Source organism: Ascaphus truei, chromosome 3 (genome assembly GCF_040206685.1).
Source record: "Ascaphus truei isolate aAscTru1 chromosome 3, aAscTru1.hap1, whole genome shotgun sequence".
Taxonomy (NCBI): domain Eukaryota; kingdom Metazoa; phylum Chordata; class Amphibia; order Anura; family Ascaphidae; genus Ascaphus; species Ascaphus truei.
The window spans coordinates 190,035,433-190,061,301 of NC_134485.1; the positions used below are offsets into that span (position 1 = coordinate 190,035,433).

The 25,869-nt window shown below is 44.0% G+C and overlaps 1 protein-coding gene across 1 annotated transcript in view; it reads right to left on the bottom strand.

Moving 5' to 3' along the window:
• Nucleotides 1–25,869, bottom strand: part of UPK3B (uroplakin 3B) — a 73,086-nt gene that overhangs the window by 43,399 nt on the left and 3,818 nt on the right. Inside the window, exon 2 of the mRNA XM_075589827.1 lies at nucleotides 959–1,102. Within this exon, the coding sequence (XP_075445942.1) occupies nucleotides 959–1,102 (144 nt within the window). The remainder of the gene's footprint in view (nucleotides 1–958; nucleotides 1,103–25,869) is intronic.

Here is a 25,869-nt window from a genome sequence, read left to right on the forward strand (position 1 = left end):
CACTTATACTTTGTAAGTGTTTTTAATCCCTCCACCATTCCCTTCCCTATATTAAATGTACAGGATCACACTATGGGGTATGCGCTCTCTGTCTTCTTTTTGTGTATATGTGTATATATATATATATATATATATATATATATATATATATATAGACACGGAGTGCTAATTTTCATGTAATTTCCCAGAATTCCTTGCTGCAGTGGAAGCACTGTATGCTAGGTGATAATGGTGAAAGGCAGGGTTGCAAACCTGTCTAAGGCATGTGAATGTGCCCACAAGTTATCTTTTTATTTGATATATACTGTATATATATATATATATATATATATATATATATATATATATATATATATATATATATATATATATCAAAATACATAGTTAAATACTTCAATATTAGTATTCTATAAATGCAAAAATTTGCCAATTTGTTTTTGCAAAAAAATTAATAAAATAGCAAAGTTTGTAAAAAATATTAACAAACCATTAAAAGTCAATATGCAGGTCACATGACCCTTTGTAAACTACCATTTGTTCGAAAATTTCAGTATTTTTTGGTGTGAATTTTTGCCAGAATTTAAAGAAACATTGGTAAATTTCACCAAAAAATGGAAGCAACCTTCTAGACATTCATACATCTCCAATTGTAGGCTATGATATTTTTTTTATTTGCTCTAACAAAATAATTCTTCACCGTTTGGTACTATCTTTCAATACCTTGCAAATCTCTTCTTCTGACATGTTACTCCAATTACAGGTATCCCATTCTGCGTTTTATCTACACTGAATAGGATGTGGTTCTTCTCTTCCTTAAACCTTTACTTCCGCATTGCAAGCTAAGCTTTGATAAATGATCCCTTGTACAGTATATTTAAGTTATACATTCTTTGTCTCTTGGTTGACCTCTCATGAACATACAATATGACATTAAATTGGCTCTGATTATAATACATACCACTTTTCAGAGCAACAACCAACCAGACATCATTTGTTGGATACTGATTAAATATACATTGTGGCTGGTCCAATACAAAAGTTGAGGACGTCAGTTTCCCTGGAATTGGCTTTAAAGTGATCTGTGGAACATAATAACTGATATCTGAAAAACAAAAGAGAGAGGCCAGTTAAGGAATATTAATTAGACAGAACCTCATCTCCATGCATGTGTGGTCTTAAAAATAGAGAAGGACAAAAGCAAGGGCAAAATGTGAGCATCTTCAAACCGCCATGGTTTAGTAAAACCAGTAGGAAAAGGGTGCCAGAATCCTACCCAATGTAAAATGTAGTTATATTTACTGTAGATTATATTACATAATTCAACCATAACAAATAAAATGCATTTTTTTTCACTGCAGCTCCATTTCAATTTCATAATCACTATTTGGAGTTTCTTGTTGATCTGTAACAACTTAGTTTCCATAAATTCCGGGCACAAAAGACATTCTGAACAGATTAGTGGCTTTTCTGTAACTTCTGAGATGTTCCTTGCAAGTCTTGTAGAATCGTTTACACTAGTATAAGACATGACATTGGTCCCAAGGCATGTGCACATTTTCTGTCTATGAGGGACTGTAAGTTTGGGAAGCACAACAAATTTGGTTTAGACCTCTTACACTAGTATGTGTTGACCCACAATTATTTCAATTTTGATGCCAGTATTACCACCAGACCAAGGGTACAGCAATGGGTGCAGCTTGCGCACCTACCCATGGCAACATGTACCTGGGCTGGTGGGAGGACAATCACGTGTTCAACATTGAGTTATCCATGTACACTGATCACACTGATATGTTGATCAGGTGAGATGATATTCTAATTCTGTGGAATGTTCCTGCCATATTATTCTCCGAAGTTGTGGCATGTCTGAATAACAATCAGCTCAATTTAAAACTAACCCCAGAAATAAGTCTGTGTGTTGTATGCTAAGGGCACCCCAATTGACCATTTGGATAACAGGCGGTGGTACCTGATCCACGTGCGCATTTTCTGCTGTGCTTTCTTGTCTTTTCTTTTAGATTCTCGATTGGAGCTGGTTCTTCCTTCTGAAAGCAGCCTACACCCTACTACAGATAGTGTTTTCAACAAAAAGGACATTCAAGGGACTGGTTATATTCTCTGTTCTTTGTTGTATTGTGTTGTCTGTTCATTCACACATGGTATTGTATTATTGTTAATTGTTTAAACATTCATTTTGCCTCCATTAGCAAGTTTTGAATTTAGTATTTGTTACATTTATTTATATAACAGTTTTTGGTGCTACTTTTTGTCTCCTTTTATATATATATATATATATATATATATATATATATATATATATATATATATATATATATATATATTCCCAGAATCCCTTGCTGCAGTGGAAGTGCTGTATGCTGGGTGATAATGGAGAAAGGCAGGGTTGCAGACCTGCCTGAGACATGCAGATGAGCATACAGTTATATTTGCATATTTGCTTTCCTGTGGAGGGTTTTTGTCACTTTTTTTTACTCACCATAACTTAACTCAGTATTATGGTTTAGCCTATCCCATAACCTCTCTTGCATTTCCAGTAAAATCAACCCCACACTGATGAGACCCATCAAGGTCGAAACAGCTGTCTGTGGGTGGTTTTCTGGGTATGCACCTTAACCCTGGCTGTGCTCAAAGCTGTGACCATGCAGCAAGCTTAAGCCTATAGGGAACCATGTTAAAAATGGTTATTGAGGCAAAAAGTGACACTATGTGCTCATTTGCATGTCATTTCCCAGAATCCCTTGCTGCAGTGGAAGTGCTGTATGCTGGGTGATAATGGGGAAAGGCAGGGTTGCAGACCTGCCTGAGACATGCAGATGAGCATACAGTTATATTTGCATATATATATATATATATATATATGTGCTCATTTGCATGTCATTTCCCAGAATCCCTTGCTGCAGTGGAAGTGCTGTATGATAATGGGGAAAGGTGGGGTTGCAGACCTGCCTAAGACATGCAGATGAGCATACAGCTATATTTGCTTTCCTGTGGAGGGTTTTTGTCACTTTTTTACTCACCATAACTTAACTCAGTATACACACACACACACACACACACACACACACACACACACACACACACACACACACACACACACACACACACACACACACACACACACACACACACACACACACACACACACACACACACACACACACACACACACACACACACACACACACACACACACACACACACACACGTTGACAAATCACCAAAAAATCTACTCGCCACCTAGTACCAAACGTGTGCTGCTTGGGCCAATATTTACTCGCCCGGGGGTTAAATCCACGCGCCCGGGGCGAGCAAATGTATAGGTTTGTCGAACACTGTATATATATATATATATATATATATATATATATATATATATATATATATATATATATATATATATATATATATATATATATATATTATAGACTTAGACGTAACTGTTCCTCTGAAGAATTGTTCGAGGAGCAGTCGTGTCTTATTATGTCTCAGTTTGCTGCTAAGGGATATGACTGTGATGTAGTCCAGGTATCATTTCTTAAGGTCAGGGCCACTAGCAGAGCCGAACTTTTGAAGAAATCTCGATGTAATCGTCTGAACAGAGATAATGGCATAATGGGGAATGCTACCAAATTCAGCAACAATGGGGTTAAATTTATCACTATATTTAATGGTTATTCTGGTCGTATATAAAGGATTCTTAATCGACACTGGAAAGTTTTAATTTGTGATCCACATCTCAATAGGTATCTCACTCCAAGAGCACCGGTTGTGTTTCGTAGAGCCTTCAACGTTAAAAACCAACTAGCACCTAGTAAACTTAGAGAGGGCCCTCGGTTTGTTACACCTCTCCCCCAGGGAAGTCAAGTGTGGTAGGTCTAGATGCACTATGTGCAAACATTTGAACACCTGTAAGTCTGTCACCTCTTCTACTAATGGATCTGTACACAGTATTAAGAGCCAGATCAATTGTTTAACTACACACGTAGTGTACATTCTGTCATGTGCCTGCAATTTACAGTATATTGGACGAACTAAGCGCCCATTATGCATCAGATTCTTGGAACACCGTAGGGCTATCATTAAAGGTGCCAACAATCATAGTGTCCCTAGACATTTTTCTACATCACATTCCAAGGATCCTACCAGTTTATGAATAGCAGGCATGGAATCAGTTCCTAGTTCCAAATTAGGTGGTGACAGGTTTAAGACTCTTTGCATTCGTGAATCCTTTTGTATTTATTCCTTGGGGACCTTGGTCCCTAGAGGCCTCAACGAGTGCATCGATACCAGTACACTTGTTTAGTCTCAAATTTCATTTTCCGCTCTCTCCTGATCCTGTGTTATATTAATCAGCTCATCTCTATTTCGCTTGTGGTGTGTGTACTGATTCTTGCACAAGTGGTGTATTTATGCGCGTGCATGACTCTGACACACACCTATTGTTGATATTTTATATTTATATGTATCTTCATCTATGTCTTATGCATTTATTATTAGATTCTGGATTATCCTGCCTCATCAACCCGCTTGCACCTATTCTACATCTTTTTTATGCTCTTTTAACCTTTTAGTCAATTATTATATTTACTTTTCATTTATGTAGTACACTATTTTGAGTTTTATAGTGTTTTATAATGAGCTATTATAAGGGGGTTGGTTTATTAATCAATCATCATGATTATCCAAGCTTCATGTGTTATTTAATGGTTAATTGTCCACACGACGCTCACGACTGAGATTTCTTGCAGCTAATTTCGTGGCTATAATAAGCTATCACAGCTTCAGCATTTTCATCCTTGAGAGAAAGTCAATACATGTAATGAAACGCGTTGGAGATTCATGACGCAGTGATGCAGTATGAGGAGGCGGAGTACTGATCGTGGTCTTGATACTAGGAAGCAGTGTATCTACTCTAAACCACTAGCTCTGACTAAGGTCTGATACGTGGAAGCTTACACTCACACAGGAGGGATTCCCTCTTCAGTTTACCAGGAGGCATTACTATCCACAGCGGAACCGGACTACACGTGTAAGGAATCGGTTGCGTGTCCAACAAGGTCTGCGGTCAGTACACCATATTCAATATCTGAGAAGGGACATTCTCTATTGGTGATATTTGAACTCTGACTGCTTGTGCCACACGGCTGTTCATGGACTGCATTTGGTATAGATGACTCACCCTCACTGTTTACTTCATTAACCATTGATGCCCCACTCTCCTGCTACTGATCATACACCTACACTTCTTGTTCACTGCCACAATTTGCAACCACATGTTTTAATTGTATGCTTTTTAATCTCACCTGAGAGCATAGGTCCTATTGACCACTCTACCTCTCATAAATCTCATTTATTGTCCTTATTACATCACGGAGCTGGCACTTCTTTCCTTTTTTTTTTTGTTGCATATATATATATATATATTTTTAAAAAAGTGCAGAGTAAATGAGTGATATCTTTTTTATTTTGGACTAACAGCTATTTCCGTTATATATATATATATATATATATATATATATACAGCTCAACCCCGTTATAGCGCGGTCCTCGGGGCCACCCTATCCGACCTCGCTATGACAGGGGTGGCGCTAATTTTAAAAACATGGCCGCCGCGAGCCCGATCAGGAGGAGGGGGGAGGAGGGGGGAAGAGGTAGAGTGAGGCGCTGGCAGCCCTACACGTCCCCCAGCAGCCATCGTAACACCCCCCACACTTCCCCCAGGAGCCTCTCTTCCTCCAGCAGCTTCACTTCCCCCAGCAGCTTCACTTCCCCCAGCAGCACCAAACCGATACCTCCATCGATCCCCCCCCAGCCCCGCACCGATCCCTCCTGCCAGCCCCGCACCAATCCCCCAGCCCCGCACCAATCCCCGCCAGCAGCCCCACTTTGCCCAGTAGCTGACACCAAAGGTAGGGGGGGCTGTGAGCTTGCTGTGCATGCTGTGAGTGTGTGCATTGTGTTGTGAGTGTGTGCAGTGTGCTGTGAGTGTGTGCAGTGTGCTGTGAGTGTGCGCAGTGTGCTGTGAGTGTGTGCAGTGTGTCCAGTGTGCTGTGAGTGTGTGCAGTGTATGCAGTGTGCTGTGAGTGTGTGCAGTGTGCTGTGAGTGTGCGCAGTGTGCTGTGAGTGTGTGCAGTGTGTCCAGTGTGCTGTGAGTGTGTGCAGTGTATGCAGTGTGCTGTGAGTGTGTGCAGTGTGCTGTGAGTGTGTGCAGTGTTCTGTGAGTGTGTGCAGTGTGCAGTGAGTGTGTGCAGTGTGGTGTGCGTGTGTGCAATTTTTTTATTTTTATATTATTCTGGATCCACGCTCAAACCGCGTTATAGCAGATCACGCTATAACGGGGTTGAGCTATAGCGGAAATAGCCGTTAGTCCAAAATAAAAAAGGTATCACCTAATACTGAAGAACTCATTTATTCTGCGCTTTTTTTTTTTCATTTTAATCTTTTTTATTTACATTCACATTATTATTGCTAGCTATCTCTCATTGTTTATTATCATTAGTCTCAGTTTGCCCATTTTTAACTTTTTATTCATTTACTGTAGGTGACTTTTTTAATCTTGTCATTTTATTCTTTAATAGTATTAAATATATAAATGGGCAATCTGGATTTATTGATCTATATTTTTTCTGCTTGCTGTATATAGGAGTTCATTTAGCTCCATTTACTATAAACATCAGCTGTGTCTCTGTGAATTTTGGGCAATTTAACCATTAAATCGTTATTTTTACTTAATATATGTCCCATACTATTGCTATAAGCATATTATTGCTGTTTAGCATTGCTGCTTATTTATTTAAAGAATTTATAATGCATTTTTATATTTTGAGTGTACGTCATAAGTTTATTAATTTGTAAACTGCTGACCAATGATATTCGTTTGGCACTGCTTATAAATATTCATGCCTCATTTGACGCCTCATTTGACCCCGCATCCCCATGCTGATGAAACGCATTGGGAGTGATGTCTTCGTGCTACCTTGACACGTGGGTCGCGAGCTGTATGTGTTTTGTATGCTGAGGGCACCTCAATTGACCATTTGGATAACAGGGTGGTACCGGACCCACGTGCGCCTCTTCTGCTGTGTCATCTCAGGCAAAGCTGTTGCCGGTGTCGGGGTCAGAGGATTCTCACAGCCTGCAGCAGCCAGCTCAGAAGCAGGAAGTGTCTTGGAGTATCTGCACTATCTGGCTTGGGATCGGAGGTTCCCCCAGCGGACGGTGACTTATAATAGTGATATAACGTTGCAAAGAAAACGTTACAGTATTCATTTTTTAATAATTTTGTAAGTGGGCATTGTTTATCCTTTTTCTATTGAATAAATCCTATTTTTGTGGTAAGGCACTGGGGTTGTCCACTGTTTCTCTTCTCGTGTAATATATATATATATATACACACACACACATATACAAACTCACATCTCATATATGCATCATATATACACAAAGACACCCCATACATGTATCTTGTAGACACTTAGGCTACGTTTATAGTCCCGGCGATGAATGGTTCGGGTTTAATAGGTTGCAATTCTTCGCGTGTCCGCCAGATGGCAGATATTCATGAATTGTAATGCGCATGTGCTTCAGTAATGTGTCGACATGCAGGTGTTTCGTTTAAAAAAGATACTGTACCACAGTGTGCTATTGTAACTTGGCCTTGAGACTGAAAGAAGAGGTTGCAAAAATGTATCAATTTAGGCTTTTCATATTAAAGAAAGACAAAGACCAGTTTCTGTTACAGTATTCTCCAGAGAGCCGTCGCCATGAGTGTTCAAGTGCAGCCTGTTTTCCAAAAACCCGACATAAGTTACGCGTATTTGATATGGGCCACGACAGATGATAAGATGGCAACAGTTGTTCCAATTTATCAGTATTTTATCGAAAAATATGACTTTTACAAATTTTCGCCAGCTCCTCATATGTGGAAGCGTGCAATAAGGAAAAGGTTATGTAGCGATCCCTGTTTTTATCGTATTGAGCCACAATTTGTTGGAGGGTATTGGTGTGTATCACCGGCTTTTTCCTGTATCTATGATCATGCAGACGGCAAAAGGCAAAAGGTCATGTTAAAACCAACTAAGAAACGATAGTCGCTGCCAAGCAATGCACCAGCACCGGCTTCCAATAACGGTCCCACCGTCAGTGACAACCCTTGCTGTCTATCCAGCAAGGCTGAGCCGGATTTCGCGTGCAGTTTCGATCAAGGTTGCATGTACCTAAGCAATTTCCAGCCTCATCAGCTGACTACAGGAGTACTAGTCCCGCTGCAAACTATCGACGTGGATGATCAAGAACACTGGACTAGCAGTGGCCCGGCGCCGGCGCCAGCTGAATGGGAAATTCTATGGTGAGTATTGTTGCCGTATTATTTTCTGTTTTTTTTATTTTGACAATACAGTATCAATATCGGTGCGATTCAAAAGTCAAGCGATTCTCCTGTAAGCAATATTATTGGCTGAGCGGCTTCTCCAGTACTGTGCTGCGGATACTGAACAATTGGTGGAACGCTAGGCCCATGCGCATTGGAACCTTCTGGAAACGCATATGCGTGTCTGTAGACGGACGTTCACAGAGGTACACAATTGGAGACTTTATAAGGTGAAATTATAATAAGGCTTTATTGTGCCTTTTCCTTTTCATCAGGAAATCATCCAAACACAGGGGGGGAACAAAGCTTCTATTCACTTGGGAGTATCTCTAGTGAAAATACCATGCAATTAATTCACAACTCCCTAAGTTAAGCATGTCTCGCAGCCACAAAACATATAGCATGAAATAAGCAGATATAAGCAGTCTCTTAATAATGAAAGTCTTATCTGTTAGCTGCTGTAGAGTAAGCTTCTCTGCTCTCCTGGAACCGCACCCGTGCATGCACAGAAAATCAGCATCCAGGTTTAGAAGTCTTATTTGGTGTTTTGCAATCAGCTATGCTGTGCAGAGCTCAAGACCGGTCAGCTCCAGAGATCTGTGTTCTCTTGGTCAGTCTCTCCTGGGAGACTCAAGAACACTGCTCTGTCTCCAAAGTTCAGCTCTCAGTCAGAGCTAAGGAGTCACTACCTGTCTCAACAGAAAGGCTTTTGTAAGCAATCTAAATCAGGCAGGTGGTGTTTATTAATTGACTACCAGCAGTTAACCACCACACTGCTAGATTAAAGGCACATTACTTGAACAGGGATAACTCCCCTGTTACAGTGTCATTACATTGACGGTAGGTGCATGCGCATGTGAACAGGAGACGCCCCCCGAGAAAATTATTGGTGGGACTGGCTTGGAACTTCTTTAGGGGGCTGACCATTACAGTAAAACTTGTCTTTTTGTTTTTCCTCAGAAAAGAAAATGGCTAATGGAGGGATTTCGATGGATTATATCGCTTTGTGTAACAATGCCTGCACATTGCTGAATCAGATTAAAAAACCCACGTACCGGAGTCTACAGTTTAGTGGTCGTTGTTATTGATTAGGATAGAATACTGTACCTGAAACAGTATGCTGATTTTTTCCGGCCGTACAGTATACAATACTTTTTTTATATACAGTATACTGTGTAATAAACCCGAAAAAATTTAAACTATGCATTTATTCTACATGTATTACGGTACTGTACATACATTATGTGTCTTCTATACAGTGCCAGTACATACAGTACAGTATGTGTCTTCTATTTTTTTTAATATTCATACTGAGCATGCCTACAGTATACAGTGCAGTATGCCTGGACATTCTAGAAACACTGTATTTTGTTACAGTAGCAAAGGAGCCAATGGAACAATGTAAAACAAATCAACATGTTCTTTTATTTGTGGAGTAAGTACAAAAACCTCTATTTACAAATACTGTACAATGTAGAAACATTTTAAGTGCACAGCAATTCAAAACATCAACAGGTGTATGGTTTACTGTTACAGTAGTGAAAACATTTATGCATATAAAGTAAAAACATTTACAGTCAGTCAGTATTGTTTACAGTCACATGTTAAAAAAACAATTCTTTATTCATAAAATATACAAAACGCAACATCTCCTTTATTAAAGAACGGCAAGGCAAAACATATACAGTAAATTGGGATGGTGAGCAAAACAGTCTGCACTAGTACAGTCCTCGAGGGCAGCAAACAGGCCCGGTTTTCAGGGTGACCTTTGAAAACCGTGCCTGTTTGCGGCCCTCAGGGATTGGCATTGTGCATGTCCTGTGTGTGTGTACAGCAAGTAAAAACAGTAAGTTAAATACAGTACAGCAGGTCAAAACATGTACAGTACCATACAACAGTATGGTCTTACCTGTGATTAAAAAAATCTTTATTCATAAAATACAGTTTACAAAACGCAACATCTCCTTTATTAAAGAAACATATACAGTACAGTGGGATGGTGTGCAAAACAGTCAGTCAGGCCTGCACCACTACAGTCCTCGAGGGCAGCAAACAGGCCCAGTTTTCAGGACAACCTTGAAAACCGGGTCTGTTTGCGGACCTCCGGGACTGGAATTGTGTGTGTGTGTGTACAGCAAGTTAAAACATTTCTGTATAAATACAAGTTAAAACACACTACAACATCTCCTTTATTTAAGTACTGCAGGTCAAAACATGTACAGTACAGTTCAGCACAACAGTATGGTCTTACAGTACCCGTGATTAAACCAGAAAGTCCACCACATTGTCTGTCCATGGCCGATTCCTTGCATGGCGCAAAATGCCATTAATGCAGTCTCGAACGCCTTTCATTACAGGATCTGTAATTGTATAAAAGCACCGCATTTCCTCCAGAATGGTTTTTCTTTAATTGGCAGGAAGCGCCTTTTTTACGCGATTTCCTTCGTAGTTCACTCTGAAGGCCCAGTCGCAGTACAACGAGTAGGGAACATGGTGCTTAAAAAGTAACAAGGCATACTTGTGGGGTGCACCAGCACTTATCACCCTATACTTCTCCCTGAGCGCCGGTGGCAGATCGCACAGGATGATGTCTGGCACCGTATCGATGCGAGCGAATGTAGGTCTTCTGGGAGCGGGTGTGCTTGAGGCGACGGGCGATGGTAGGTTGTCTGGGAGGAAGCTGTCCTCCAGGCTTGGTCGCCGTGTTGTCTCCTGGCGTGGTCTTGACGGGGTTGTCATGTTCTCCTCAACGGCATACATGTACACTACATCTTCTAGGGGAGGGGGTGCGCTTGGTGATAGAAGGGGTTCGATGCTCCCATTCATCACATCCATGTCACCCTCCTGCTCTGGTGTCGGGGAAACAGGGGCATGAACACCGAGCAAATGATGTATACTCGCTATGTCAGCCTCTATCTTCTCCATCCGTCGATCCATCCGTTGATCCATATGTTGCATCCGTTTATCCATATATAGCATCCGTTGCTCCACATTTAGCATGGTCTCCAGAAGCAAATCTATCTTTGCTAGCACAATAGAGTTCCCGAGGAGATCCACACTTATCCCATTCAGCATCCGGTCTAATGAGCTGCTTCTTGTGCATGGCGTGTGGACATCTGGGTGGATGGGTACAACAGGGTATGAGATGGGGGTTCCATGGAGAGAAGCGGCAGCGTCGTCGAAGAAGGGTGGAGGAGGTGACCTGTGGATATCCGGTAGAGGAGAAGCGGCAGGGTCGTCAAAGAGGGATGGAGAAAGTGACCTCTGGATTTCCGGGCAAGAAGCAGAGTCATCTAAGAGCAAAGGAGAAAGTGACCCGTGGATTTTAGAGGCACCAGCAGCAGCGTCGTCGGATAGAACTGGAGAAGATGGCCTGTGGGTTTCCGGGAGGGCGGCGGCAGCATCGAGGACGAGGGGTGGAGAAGATGGGCTGAAGATTTCCGGGACAGCGGTGGCAGAGTCGTCGAAGCGTATGTAAGGAAGTGGTCTGCGGGTTCGATGGGTTGGCTGCCATTCGTTTTGCGTCGAGAGTACATCACCGTATATCTTCTTGACATAATAAGGCTGACGTCTATGAAAACCCTTAGCCTTTGGGGTCAGCAGAAGGTTTTCTTTCTTGGCCTTAGCCTGTTGCTTTTGCCTTGGCGTGGAAATGGCAACCACCTTTCGCTTTTTCTGCATGACAGGCACGGCAGAGGCGAGTGGGTTCCTGCGTCTGTAGAATCGGGGTTGCTCCATGGAAGCAGGTGGCACAATGCAGAATCTGGACAAGAGCAAGTTCAGATAAAGATCATCGAGTGGTGGCCTATGCAAAGTGTGTAACCTTTTATGCATGGCGGCGAGGTACAGGTGTTGAAAGTGGGCGTACTCTAATGTGAGTCATTACCGTATAAATACACCATCCATTTTGTGGATTCATTGCACATTGAATACACATCGACTAAACATCAAATATACATTCTTGTGTTTGTATTTCTTTCTATTCGCAGCAATGCCTGTTAAAAAGATTTCCAAGGAGCTCAGTATGTGAATTAAGGAGATGTACACAAGCGGACACCGAATTTCTGCTATCCAACGCTAGTTAGCTACTTCTGGCCTCGTTGTGCCAGCAACCACCGTGAGCTATCATGCACACGGAAAAAACAGTGAATGCAAAAGGGCACCAAGGGTAACTAACGCGTAAGTATTTTTAAACAACTTAAAAAAAAATTATATCAAAAAATGTACTGTAGATCTACAGTACTGTATCTAATATTTTTGTTATTTCTGTTGATTTATATTACATCAGTATATATATATATATATATATATATACCAGTATATATATTTTGTATATTTATATTACAACAGTATATATATTTTGTATATTTATATTACAACAGTATATATATTTTTTATATTTATATTTATATTACAACAGTATATATATTTTTTATATTTATATTTATATTACAACTGTATATATATATTTTATATTTATATTTATATTACAACAGTATACTGTATATATATATTTTTTATATTGCTGCATATTAATACAGCACCGACAAAGTTTATTCGAGCAAAAACCGCACGGCAGGATGCGTGGCGGCAGCGTGGAGAAGCGTTGACAAGCGGCTCGTTCGCGTGACGTCGGTGACGTCACAGTCACGTGAGCGCCCGGCTTCCCCGGCTTCCCCGGCTTCCCCGGCTTCCCCGACTCCCCTGAAGGTTTGAAGTGAGGTAAGCGGGGGAGCGGGGAAGCAGAGGGGCACAGCAGGCGCAGCTAGGGAGTCGGGAAGGTATATAAATTGCGCGCGGATTGGAGGGGGGGGGGGAACGGAGGGGACGCGGCTGGATGCGGCTGATGCGCTGACTATTCTCAGCACCAGCCGTAAGTCCCGGTGAACCGGCGGCATTTGCTCTAATAAACTTTGTCGCCACTGTAGAACAATATATTGTATCCTGTTGATCTACTGTCTCTAATATTTTTACTTACCGGATTGTTTTTCTTTACATTGTAGGGAGACAACTCTTCTGGTGGACAAAATAAATGAGGAGAATGATGAGAAGAGTGCATTAAGGGTCAAATACACTCTGCAGGAAAAACACAATCTCACTGTATACGAGTCCAGCATAAAGAAGATGAGACGCAGCATTGGATGGAAATATGGATGTGTGAGGTTAGTACTGGACAGTACAGGAGGTAAAAGTGTTGTTTAGGAAACTGTACTATACCGCTAAAATGATTTATTCCTTGTCATTACAGAGCATACCCCATGATACGGGACGTAAACAAAATAAAAAGAGTGGTCCAGGCCCAGGCATGGATCGACAGTGTAGAAACTTTCCAGGATTGCATCTTCACTGACGAGTCTACTGTGTCGCTGGAGAGATTTGCAACCTTTGCATTCCACAAAAAAGGCCGCATATCTTTGAAGCCGCGGCCAAAACACCTCGTGAAGCTGCATGTGTGGGGTGCCATCTCTAGGCGTGGACCAGGATGCATTGTCATCTTTGAAGGTAAAATATATAAAATATAATGTAGCCTTATGCACTGTACTTTACTAGTGTAGCCTTACTGTATGCACTGTACTGTACTACTGTATTGTGCAGTTTTTTGAGCACTTTTCTTTTCTTGCTATAGGAATCATGAAGAAAGCTTTCTTCCAAGACAACATTGTCCCTGAGTGCAATACATCACACGCGAGTTCCCAGATGGTCACCGTTTCTACCAGGACAACGATCAACAGCGCATATCCTTGAGCGCGGTATCAACTGGGTGAAGACGCCAGCGGAGTAAGTGCGGTAACCGTGTCTTATTTTTTTCCCACTGTTTTTACTGTGTACTGTATCTTTTAACTAAATGTCCTTTTTTTCCAATGACAGATCGCCAGACTTCAATCCGATCGAAATGGTCTGGCATCAGCTGAAGGACCATATCCGGAAAGTGGTAAAACCCTCCAAAAAGGACAAGTTGTTGAAAGGCATAATGAGTTTTTGGAACGATGTACTCACCGTGGAACGCTGCAATAAATATATAGACCATATTGCGACTGTGATGCCCATTGTGATCGCGCGTAATGGGCAAGTATCAGGAAAGTAGTACTGTAGTATTGCAAGTACAGTATGATACAGGTAAGTATGGCACAGATTTTTTCGTTCCTAATAGTCAGAGTATACAGTAGTTACAGTTTTTTCTTTACAGAGAGCAGCACCAGCCATCTGGTTACATAGTATTTAACAGTAGTCAGAGTATACAGTAGTTCCAGTATAGACTAGTTTGACAGTAGTACAGTAACTGCCTACTAACTGTGCAATTTTTTTCTTTCCATAGAAAGCAGCACCAGCTATCTACAGTAGTACTACACATCACACAATGCCATAATACAGTACGCACATAACTGCACTAATTTTTTGTTTTCTTGTCGTTTCAGGAAAAAAGGGTGGCCTGGGGGGAGGTGGGGTGTTGTGTCCAGTCTAATCTGTTTGTACAGTCAAATGTACAGTATATAAACAGCAGTAATGATGTACACAAAACCTCTCCTCTCTCAATGAACTACTGTACTGTACACAGAACAAGGAACAAGATAAAGACGGAAAAAATAATATTACTATATATATACAGTATATTATATATTTCAGTATATATTATTAAATAATATTCTTATAAATGCATTACTCTTGTTCATCCATGGTTTGCAAATGTTTTTTAAATGTTTATCCAATTTCAATCTGCCAGAAGAACTTAATAAAGACTGCATTATTTATTATTCATGATTATTTTTAAATTTGTATTTTTTGGTTCCTGATAAAATAAAATAAATATTTATTTACATTCCTGCTAATCATAATCATTGACAACAACCCCCCACCCCACCCCCACCATTACAGTACACCAATGAATAAGAATGAATGACAAAACAACATTAATCAGTTAATGTTTTTTTTAACTCTCAATTCTCACAATGCTTTGCAAATCAGATTTACATTTCAAAATCGAGAAGGGATTTTCCAAAGCGTTACTGTAAACAAAGCCTCAAAGGGTTGGAGGGGGGGTGGGGTGAGTCATGTGCAGTAATCAGCTAGCTCCCATCTCAAAGAGGATTACACGCAGGTACAGTGAGGTGACTGACGCTCGGCTAGGGATGGATTAAAAACACAATGACCAGCTTCAGAAATTAATGACTCTGTGGGGGGGGGGGGGGGGGGGAGTTGGGTGAGTCATGCGCAGTAAGCAGCAAGCTCCCATCTCAAAGAGGATTAGAGTACATGCAGGCGCAGTGAGGTGATTGACTCTCGGCTAGGGACGGATTAAAAACACAATGACTAACTTCAGAAAATGAATGACTCTGTGGAGGTGTCTGTCGATAAGAGTTTGTGTGTGCGTGGGGCAGTGTGCAGCAGTTCAAAGAAATTACATACTGTAGAGTAGAGTACAGTAATTTCAAAAGGCAGTTCATCATAATAATTTGATCCCTAAACCCCCAAATACGACCCCCAAATACAGTACATAAAAAGCACACAAATCAACCATGTGCAGGCAAATGCACAGATTGAATATCGTAATATCAAGATTGTTTTTGCAGGCTTGTGGATAAAATAACAGTTAAAAAATCATAATTAAAAAAAAATTGGGGGGCACTCAAGCAAGCAGTGGTGGGTGAAGTTACAGGCGCATGAGCAGGAATCAACTAGCTCCCATCCGAAAGAGGATTATACACAGGCGCATAGAGAGGTGATGCTCTGTGCAAATCAAATTCGAGAAGGGATTTTCCAAAGCGTTGCCGTAAACAAAGCCTCAAAGCTCCCATCTCAAAGAGAGTTACACGCAGACACAGTGAGGCTTTGTAGCTCGGCTATGGACGAATTAAGAACACAATGGCAAGATTCAGAAAATTAACGACTCTGTGGAGAGGGGGGGTGTTGGGTGACTCATGCGCAGTAAGCAGCTAGCTCCCATCTCAAAAAGGATTACACGCAGGCACAGTGAGGCTATGTAGCTCGGCTATGGATTGATTAAGAACACAATGGCAAGATTCAGAAAATTAACGACTGTGGAATTTCAAATCCTTGAGCTAGCGTTCGTGGGGGAGGGGGCTACAGGGTACAGCTGCATGAAGTTCAAAGCTAAAGACATACTTTGATTTCAAAAGGCAGTTCATCATAATAATACACCCCCAAATACAGTACGTAAAAACGCACAGGGTCGCAGTCAAAAGCTACAGCACAGATTGTGAAAAAAAAAATTACAATAATTTTTTTTTTTTGGTCACTCACTCAAGCAAGCAAGCAGTGTTGGGCAAAGTAACAGGCGCATGCGTAGTAATCACCTGCTGTCAAGCAGGAATGTGATTGAAACCAGAAACTATACACACGTTCAAAGGAATGGTGTGGGAGAGATGTACTGCAGTATAGAGAAGATAAGAAGTTGAAATACCCTGCAGTGCAGTTAATTATCCTGAGCGAGGGGAGAGCGCTGTATATGCCGAAATGTGACACTGTTACAGTACAGTACACGCCTATGCGTTTCAACAATTTTCAAATGAGACATACTGTACTGCAGAACAGCACTGCAAATGCATGTATATTTTAAATATGCAAATTTAGAATTACTGCGCACGCACACACAGACTGTGTACTGACGTTGGTTGAACCGCGAAGGTATTAGACTTCCAAGACAACAGCTCGCAAACGCCACCCTGAGTTTTTACACGGCATTGCAGTATTGCAGACAGCGAGAATAAAATGCTAATATCACGAGCGCGAAAATAACGCAGTTCACTGTGGGCGAAAATGAGAAAAAAACGCACCTAACCGGGATAATCTGAGAGCCGCGGATCTTGCCGACTTAGACTCAGGTCGGCCGCCACTGTATGTTCTAAAATGTGTCTGTGCCGATCGGGCACTAATGCACACAAACTCTCATTGACTTGAATGGTAGATTCTGTTTGTTAGTGCCATCTTGTTAACGCACCTTAGAGAATACTGTAATACCCTATACATTTGGTAGCCCTGGAAATATTTACTTTGAAAAAAATATTTGAAAACACTTGTGTTTTATGTAAAAGTGCCTGTGAAAGGGTAAAACCCCTGTCTAAAAAGGGTTTCAATAGAAAGCATGTATTGGTCTGAGGAATCCAGCAGGGAGCTGGTTAAATGCCTGCCTCCCTCTGTCCTCCCTCCAGCCTGTCTCTCTCCTCTCCCCCAGTCTGTCTTTTTCTCTCCATCACCAGTCTGTCTTTCACCTCCCTCCAGCCAGTCTCTCTCCTCCTGTCAGCCAGTCTCTATCCTTCCCCCACCCCCAGCCTGTCTCTCTACTCTCCTGGCCTGTCTCTCTCCTCTCTTCCTCCAGCCTGTCTCTCTCCTCTTCCCCCCCAGCTTCACTCTCCTCTTCCCAAAGCCTCTCTCTCCTCTCCCTCCCAGCATCTCTCTGCTCTGTTCCCACCCCAGTCAGTCTCTCTCTGTTCTCTCCCTAATCCAGCCCGTCTCTGTCTCTCTCCCCATTCCAGCCTGCTCTCTCTGCTCTCTCCCCACCCCAGCCAGTCTTTCTCTGCTCTCTCCCCACTCCAGCCTTTCTCTCTCTGCTCTATCCCACTCCAGCCTTTCTCTCTCTCCCACCATAATCCAGCCTGTATCTATCTCCCTCCCCACCCCATCTTATCTCTCTCTCTGCTCTCTCCTTACCCCAGCCTCTCTATTTACTCTCTCCCCACCCCAGCCTCTCTCCTTGCTCTCTCCCCCCCCCCACAGCCTCTCTTTCTCTCTGCTCTCCCTACTCCAGCTTGCCTCTATCTCCGCTCTCTCCCCACTCCAGCCTCTCTCTTTCTCCGCTCTCTCCCCACTCCAGCCTGACTCTTTCTCCGCTCTCTCCCCACTCCAGCCTGACTCTTTCTCCGCTCTTTCCCCACTCCAGCCTGACTCTTTCTCCACTCTCTCCCCACTCCAGCCTGACTCTTTCTCCTCTCTTTCCCCACTCCAGCCTGACTCTCCGCTCTCTCCCCACTCCAGCCTGACTCTCCGCTCTCTCCCCACTCCAGCCTGACTCTCCGCTCTCTCCCCACTCCAGCCGGACTCTTTCTCCGCTCTCTCCCCACTCCAGCCTGACTCTTTCTCCGCTCTCTTCCCACTCCAGCAAACTCTTTCTCCGCTCTCTCCCCACTCCAGCTAAACTCTTTCTCCGCTCTCTCCCCACTCCAGCCTGACTCTTTCTCCGCTCTCTACCCACTCCAGCCTCTCTCTCTCTCCTCTCTCTCTGCTCTCTCTCTCTGCTCTCTCTCTCTCTTCTCTCTCTCTTCTCGCTCTCCCTCCTACTCATATGCATCTTTTAGGAGGTGTACTTTAAGGTGGGTCCTAAAGGTGGATAAAGAGGGTGCAACTCCTTTCTCTCACCCCCCTTCTCTCACTGCCCTCAAGTATTTCTCCATCCTCTCTTGTTCACTCTTCTCATCTTACACCTTTCCTCTCTCTACCTACCCCTCCTTTTCTCATTCCCCACTTCTCTCATTCACACACTCCCCCCTCCTCTAACACACTCCTTCCCCTCTATCACTGAATTCCCATTCCCCATCCTCTCACTCAATCACCCACTGACCACACACACAGACACAACTCCCACACACACCTCCCCTTCCCATACGCACACACACACACCGTTCAACCCGCCTCACAATACCAACCCCTACACACACACACAATTCCACGCCACACACAATTCCACCCCCCAGCCACACATACACCCCCCCCCCAATCCACACCACATTATACACACACAAAAAAATAACCTTCTACGCATTAGTTGGGCCTGACTTCTGGGTGGGCCCAACTTCCAACACTGGCTGGGGAAGAGGGCACAGAAGCTGGGTCCAACTTCCAGTGCTAGCTGGGCCCCCAGTATCTGCCAGGCCCGAGACAGTTGTCCCTGCTCTCTCTCCCTGTCAGCGGCCCTGTGTGTCCTAAACAGAGTAGTACCACCAGTGGCTGCTAAACCCTGCAATGCGAGGAGCCCTGCCTGCTGGCACTAGAAGTTGGGCTCAAGTTCTGAGCAGGCTGCTGCTCTTTGCATCTGCTTCAGAATTTGAACACAGGCAATATCTCCTCCCCCTGTCTCCTCACCCTCGCATGGCTGAGCACAGACAGAGTCTGAGTAGCCTCCCCCCCCCCCCCAGTCAAATGCATGTGTACGGGAGATTGTGTGTGTGTGTAGGCGGGTTTGCGCGCACGCGTGCGTGTGTGTGTGTGTAGGGGGGATTGTGTATATATGTGTGTAGGGGGAATTTTGTGTGTGTGTTTTGGGGGTGGATTGCATCTGCGTGTGTAAGGGGGATTGCGTGTGTGTAGGCGGAGTTGATTGTGTTTATGTAGGGGGGTTTGTGTATATATGTGTGTAGGGGGAATTTTGTGTGTGTTTTGGGGGCAGATTGCATCTGCGTGTGTAACGGGGGGACTGTAAGGGTGGGGGGAGTGTGAGAATGATTGGGGGGACTGTGAGGGGGTGAGAGCAAAGTGTGTGACAGGTAGGGTGACCAGACATCCCGGTTTTACCGGGACAGTCCCATTTTTTTCTGGACTGTCCCGGTTGCCGGTCCATCCTGGAAATGTCCCGGTTCTTGCCCCTGGTCCTGTGCGCTAGTTGGCGGCGGAAGCGTGAGGAGAATAGGGCAGCCGGTGAGTATTTTTTTCAATGGTAGAATGCCGGGGCGGGGCTTTAGAGTAGAAGCAGGGGATTGGTTGGAGGTGAGAGGATGCGGGTGTGAGGCTTTGTACCGGGGGCGAATGTAGTGAGCTGAGCTGCTTCTCAGAGTGTGTGTGTCCTGTCTGTCTCTGTGTGTGTGTCCTGTCTGTCTGTCCTGTCTATCTGTCCTGTGTGTGTGTCCTGTCTGTGTGTCATAGGAGGAGAGGAGGGAGAGGTATGAGGAGGGGGAGGTATGGGGAGGGGGAGGCATGAGGAGGTGGAGATACAGTATGAGGAGAGGAGGGGGAGATATGAGGAGGGGAGGGGGAGATATGAGGAAGGGAGGGGGAGATATGAGGAATGGAGGGGGAGATATAAGGAAGGGAGGGGGAGATATGAGGAGGGGAGGGGGAGGTATGAGGAGGCGAGGGGAAGGTAGGAGGGGAAGGTATGAGGAGGGGGAAGGTATAAGGAGGGATGGGGAAGGTATGAGGAGGGATGGGGAGATATTAGGATATATGAGGGAGGGGAAGGTGTGAGGAGGGGAGGAGAAGGTGTGAGGAGGGGAGGGGAAGGTGTGAGGAGGGGAGGGGAAGGTGTGAGGTGGGGATGGGGAGATATGAGATGAGGAGGGGAGAGAAAGGAATGAGGGGGAGATATGAGGAGGGATGGGGGAGATATTAGGTGATATGAGGAGGGGAGGGGGAGATAGGAGGATGGGAGGAGATATGAGGTGGGGACGGGGAATAAATGAGGAGGGGAAGGTGTGAGGAGGGGAGGGGAATATATTAGGAGATGAGCAGGAGGAGATATTAGGAGATGAGGAGGGGGAGGTATTTGGAGATGAGGAGGGGGAGATATGAAGAGGGGAGGGGAAGGTATGAGGGGGAGATATGAGGAGGGGTGGAGGAGATATTAGGAGATATGAGGAGGGGAGGAGATATGAGGAGGGGAGTTATGAGGCAGTGAGGGAGAGATATGCGATGTGGAGGAGGTATGAGGAGGGATGGGGGAGATATTAGGAGATATGAGATGGGGATATATGAGGTGAGGAGGGGGAGATATGAGGTGAGGAGGGGGAGGTATGAGGAGGGGAGGAGCTGTGTGTAGGTAAGTGGCTGTGTGTTTGTCAGTGTGTGTGTGTGTGTGTGTGTGTGTGTGTGTGTGTGTGTGTGTGTGTGTGTGTGTGTGTGTGTGTGTGTGTCACTGTGTGTGTGTCACTGTATGTACACGTATATTGGGGAGGGAGGTTGAGTGTGGGGAAGGGAAAAAAATACATGGGGGTGGGGGTGTAAGAGAAAGGGGGGGAAGGAAAGGGTGACTGGGGAGTGTGAGGTGGCGTGAGAGTGAGGAGGTGTGTGAGAAGGGGGGGTTCTCGCAACGCCGCCAAAACGTGGGTAGGGGGCCCCGGTGGAAATGTTGGTCCTGGGCCCCGGGAAAGCTGTCTGCGGCCCTGCATGGCAGTGATGTCACTAACTGCCACGAGGAGAGCAAGAGACCCTATTTTGCAAAGTGTAATATACATACAAGGTCAGGAATGTCACATTTTTAAAATGTCTTAATTTTAATTAATGCCTACATTTTTGTATTTAATTTTAATTTATGTCAATTATTTATTTAATTTTACTTTGTTAATTATTTAAATTTTAATTACACACACACATACACACATACACACATACACGCTGAGGGAGCAGAGAGAGCGAGAAAGGGAGGGCAGGGGGAGAGACGAGAGTTTGTGTTATGTTAAGAATAAAAAACAAATACATTTTTGAAGTATTAATCATCCACTCCGAACTGGGCATTCTTGGCCAATAATGCCCTGGCTGTAAGAGTTGAAGGGCCAAGCAAAGCCCCCACCTCTATACACACAAACACACACCATCCCCCACCTCTATACACACAAATACACACTGCAGCCCCCACCTCTATACACACAAACGCACACTGCAGTCCCCACCTCTATACACACAAACGCACACTGCTGCCCCCACCTCTATACACACACAAAAACACACTGCAGCCCCCACATCTATACACACAAACGCACACTGCTGCCATCACCTCCATACACACTATCACACACTGCAGGGCCCACCTCTATACACACAACCACACATTGCAGGGCCCACCTCTATACACACACACACACTGCAGGGCCCACCTCTGTATACAGAAACACACACTGCAGCCAGGATTGCCACCTTCTATTGAAGGCTAACCCGGAGATAACAACATTTTTTAGATCTTTTTATTATATATTTATTTATCTTGCCTTTGGCTGTATCCTCCACTCCAAATTCCGTCAACATGGCTGCGCGACTTCACTTAGTATCACTGCTTTTTCAGTCCATACAATCCAAAGCGACCCAGGCTTCTCCTATGTGCCCAACATTAAAGCAGCAGTTCAAGCAATATCCACATGTGTGGTTTTTTTTAATAAATCAGTTCTATACTATGAGAAAATTCTTGTAGCATTTAAATGTAAAAACAAAATGTTTTAAAGAAATTTTTAATGTTTCTAATGTAGGAAGCATTTCCAAAGTGACAGCCCCCTTCCCCTTCTGATAAGCTCTGGCTTTTGAGCCCCGCACTCTCTCTAGCAGTGCACCAATTGTATCTTGTAACAGCCCAGTCAATCATATTCCAGGACTACATTGCCCAGAATGCTGTGCAAGAACTGAATTAAATAACCCTGAGCAAGCGATCGATAACATGAGAACGGATCGATCTGCAGCTTAGCTAATCACTTATCAGTGTGCAGATTGTATTGATGCACATATTGAATGGGGAAATATATATATATATGTATATATATATATATATATATATATTGTAAATGGCAGCTTGAACTGCAGCTTCAACATTTGGTTGCCCACAGTAACACTGACTAAAATGTTTTGTTTGCTTCACTTTAAAACAAAACTTATTCAGACATTATGATGTGACTTAAAATAAGGAGATTTGAATTAACCCTCTGCTGTAATTCTTTGCTGGCAGGCAGGGGGGAATTGTTTAGTGAAATGTATACGTGTATTCTTATTCTTACTAATAATTGAAATCACCATTTTGTTGTATTTCAAGAAAGAAAAATCATAAAGGAAGAACTATATTCTCATGGTGGGTGTGGCAGTTAAAGCAGTTAGCAAGATTTATATATGGGAGGGAAAATACCATTTGACATACAAACCATTTGTTTGTTTTAACATAAAGCACATACCAGATGTAAAGCTCATTGCTTTATAGACAACAGCTAAAATATCACGTACGCACATAACTATTTGACACACCTTAACCCTTAGGCTTCCCTTATGACATTGTATGACACGCAATGGCCCTTAGGACATACAATGAACGTTGTCATAGTATTTTTTCTAGGGGGGGGGTTCAAATACTATTGGAATGGAAATGGAACCCTCACCCCCACTAACATCACTGGGGGGCAATTGTGACTTCATGAACACTATTGCTACCCCCAACCAATCACCTGGTCCCGAAACTCCCGATCCTGAAAGACCTGTGGCACCTCTGTCAGTGAAAGGGCTAAAGGGGTAGTTCCAAGAAGCATGCAATCAAAAATTAAAAACAAAACTGCTTTTCAATGTAATTGGCTTCCTCAGAGACATTCAATCCTCCAAAGGTAAATGTTTTTCTTATTTGTATCATGTTAAACATGAATATGGTTCCCTTTTTCTCAGTCCGCTGAATTCAAGATACGTTTATCTGTTTGACTAATGATGTCTTCATCAGTACTATATTAACAATGGACGACACAAAAGACAACAATTCACCTCTAGTTTTGAGGACTGATAAATAGTCGAATAACCAAAAGATATTAGATAATATTGTAAAGACTATCCAAAAATTTGTTTATCATGGAAAAGTAAAAAAAAGCTGAAAGCCTAAAGATAAATACATCTGATTTTTATTTTAAAAGTTTTCAAGAAGCTAAATATAACCTATTAAACATGCCGCTGTTACTGGTTCGTTTCTGAATAAAGAGGGACTGCCCCTTTAAACGTAACAAAGTGTTCTTGAATCTGCTGTTTGTATAGAACAGTGTAACACAAGATTCTACAGCATTGGTGGGCAACAGGTGTCTCCAACCTTCCATCTCTCCAGTCACTTACGCCCTTTAAACTTTCATCCTGTAGTGGGAGCACATGTGGGACGAGCTACAAAGGGAGGCATAGGTACAAACTGCAGGTGGGACTACAGGCAGAAAGGGGAATGACACGGATAAGGGGAAAGTGAGAGAAAGAGGGGGGGAAAGTGAGAGAAAGAAGGGGGGAGAGTGAGATAGAGGGGGGAGAGAGAGAGATCAGCACCCAGAGGAGTCTATTCAAGTAGGTTTGATAAAATTGCTGCTATCTCGAACGGAGTGGCATGTTCCCACCGAATGGTTTGTCATTTGTGTTATCACGGTATTTAGGAGGAATCTGGAACCCTTTCCACGTGTCTCAAACCGTGAGGTAGGAAAATGCCAATACCGCTCGGCAGGGCCGCCAACAGATTTCCTGGGGCCAAGGACTAGAGTTATGTCACCCCCCCGCCCCCCTGGCGGTATTGCGGCCCCCCCATTTCACATCTCACGAGCCCTCTCTATTTCCCACCCTCTTCCCATTAATTTCACTCCCCTCCCTCTCACTCCCCACCGTCTCACATGTATTTCTCTCTTCTGCGTCTCACTCTTGCTCCCTCTTTTCCTCACTCCCTACCTGACCCCCTCTCTCCTCTCACTCGCCCCCACCTTCCATCAATTACCCTACTCTCACTCCATCCCCCCCCTACAAAATACATATCAAAAAAACCCACCCGCTAAATACATATGACCCCCACTCCCCAGTACATTTTAAAAAGACCCCCACTCCCCCAATGCATATTTAAAAAAACAGACTTACCTTGTGAATGGTCTGTGGGGGCCCGTCCAGTTGGCACTGCAAGTTGGGCCTGACCTCTATCCTGGCCCGGCTGCCAAGTCCTCTGGCGGCCGGGCCCCAGCTCTCCCTTGCTGCAGGTCTCTATCCCCCTGTCCTATGCCGAGCATCCCTCCATGCCGTTGCGCGCTGGAAGTTGCTCTAAGCCTATTTCCGGTGCGCTGACATCAGAGATGCATGTCTGCATGGGACATAGTAATAGAGACCTGCATCTCAGGGGGAGCCGGGGCCTGGCCACGAGATGACCCGCACGCGGGCCTGGCCTGAGATCGGGCCCAACTTGTGCTGCTGGGCCCCTCCGCCGCCACCGGGCCCGGGACACCTGTTCCTTCTTTCCCCTCCTCTCGGCGACCCTGCTGCTCCGAACAGCAGAGATGTGATCTCAGCCTCAAAGTTCTCCTCCGTACGATCTGGCCGCAGTCTGTAAGGCTACGGCCCCAGTGAGCACGCATGAGCAATGGAGTGCCTTGCGGCGCTCGTGGCCTCCACCCAAGCGATATGAGGAGTTCAGATCACTCGCGACAGGGAGGCGTGGTGGAGGCACAGCCATGACATCACGTGGCGGGTTTGTCCTCCTTGGCTGAACCGCCACTGTGACATTGCCATCGCTTAGCCGTGCCAAAAGTCAAATTTCTTGACTTTTCAAAATGTGGTTGCGCCATTGTGCTTTGTGCATGCACGCGCCCGCACTGACTGGGGCTGGCCCCGCAGTGGGCCATCTCTTTTTTGCGCTGCGCACACCATCACGTGGGCGGTCGCAATTATTGGGGACGAGGCCTAAGAGCTGTATAGAGAGCTGCACAGAGAGACGCATCTCCCTGCACAGATCTCACAGGCGATCGCAGTGTTTTTATTTACATTTTAACACTAGTGTAAGGGAGCAGGGGTCT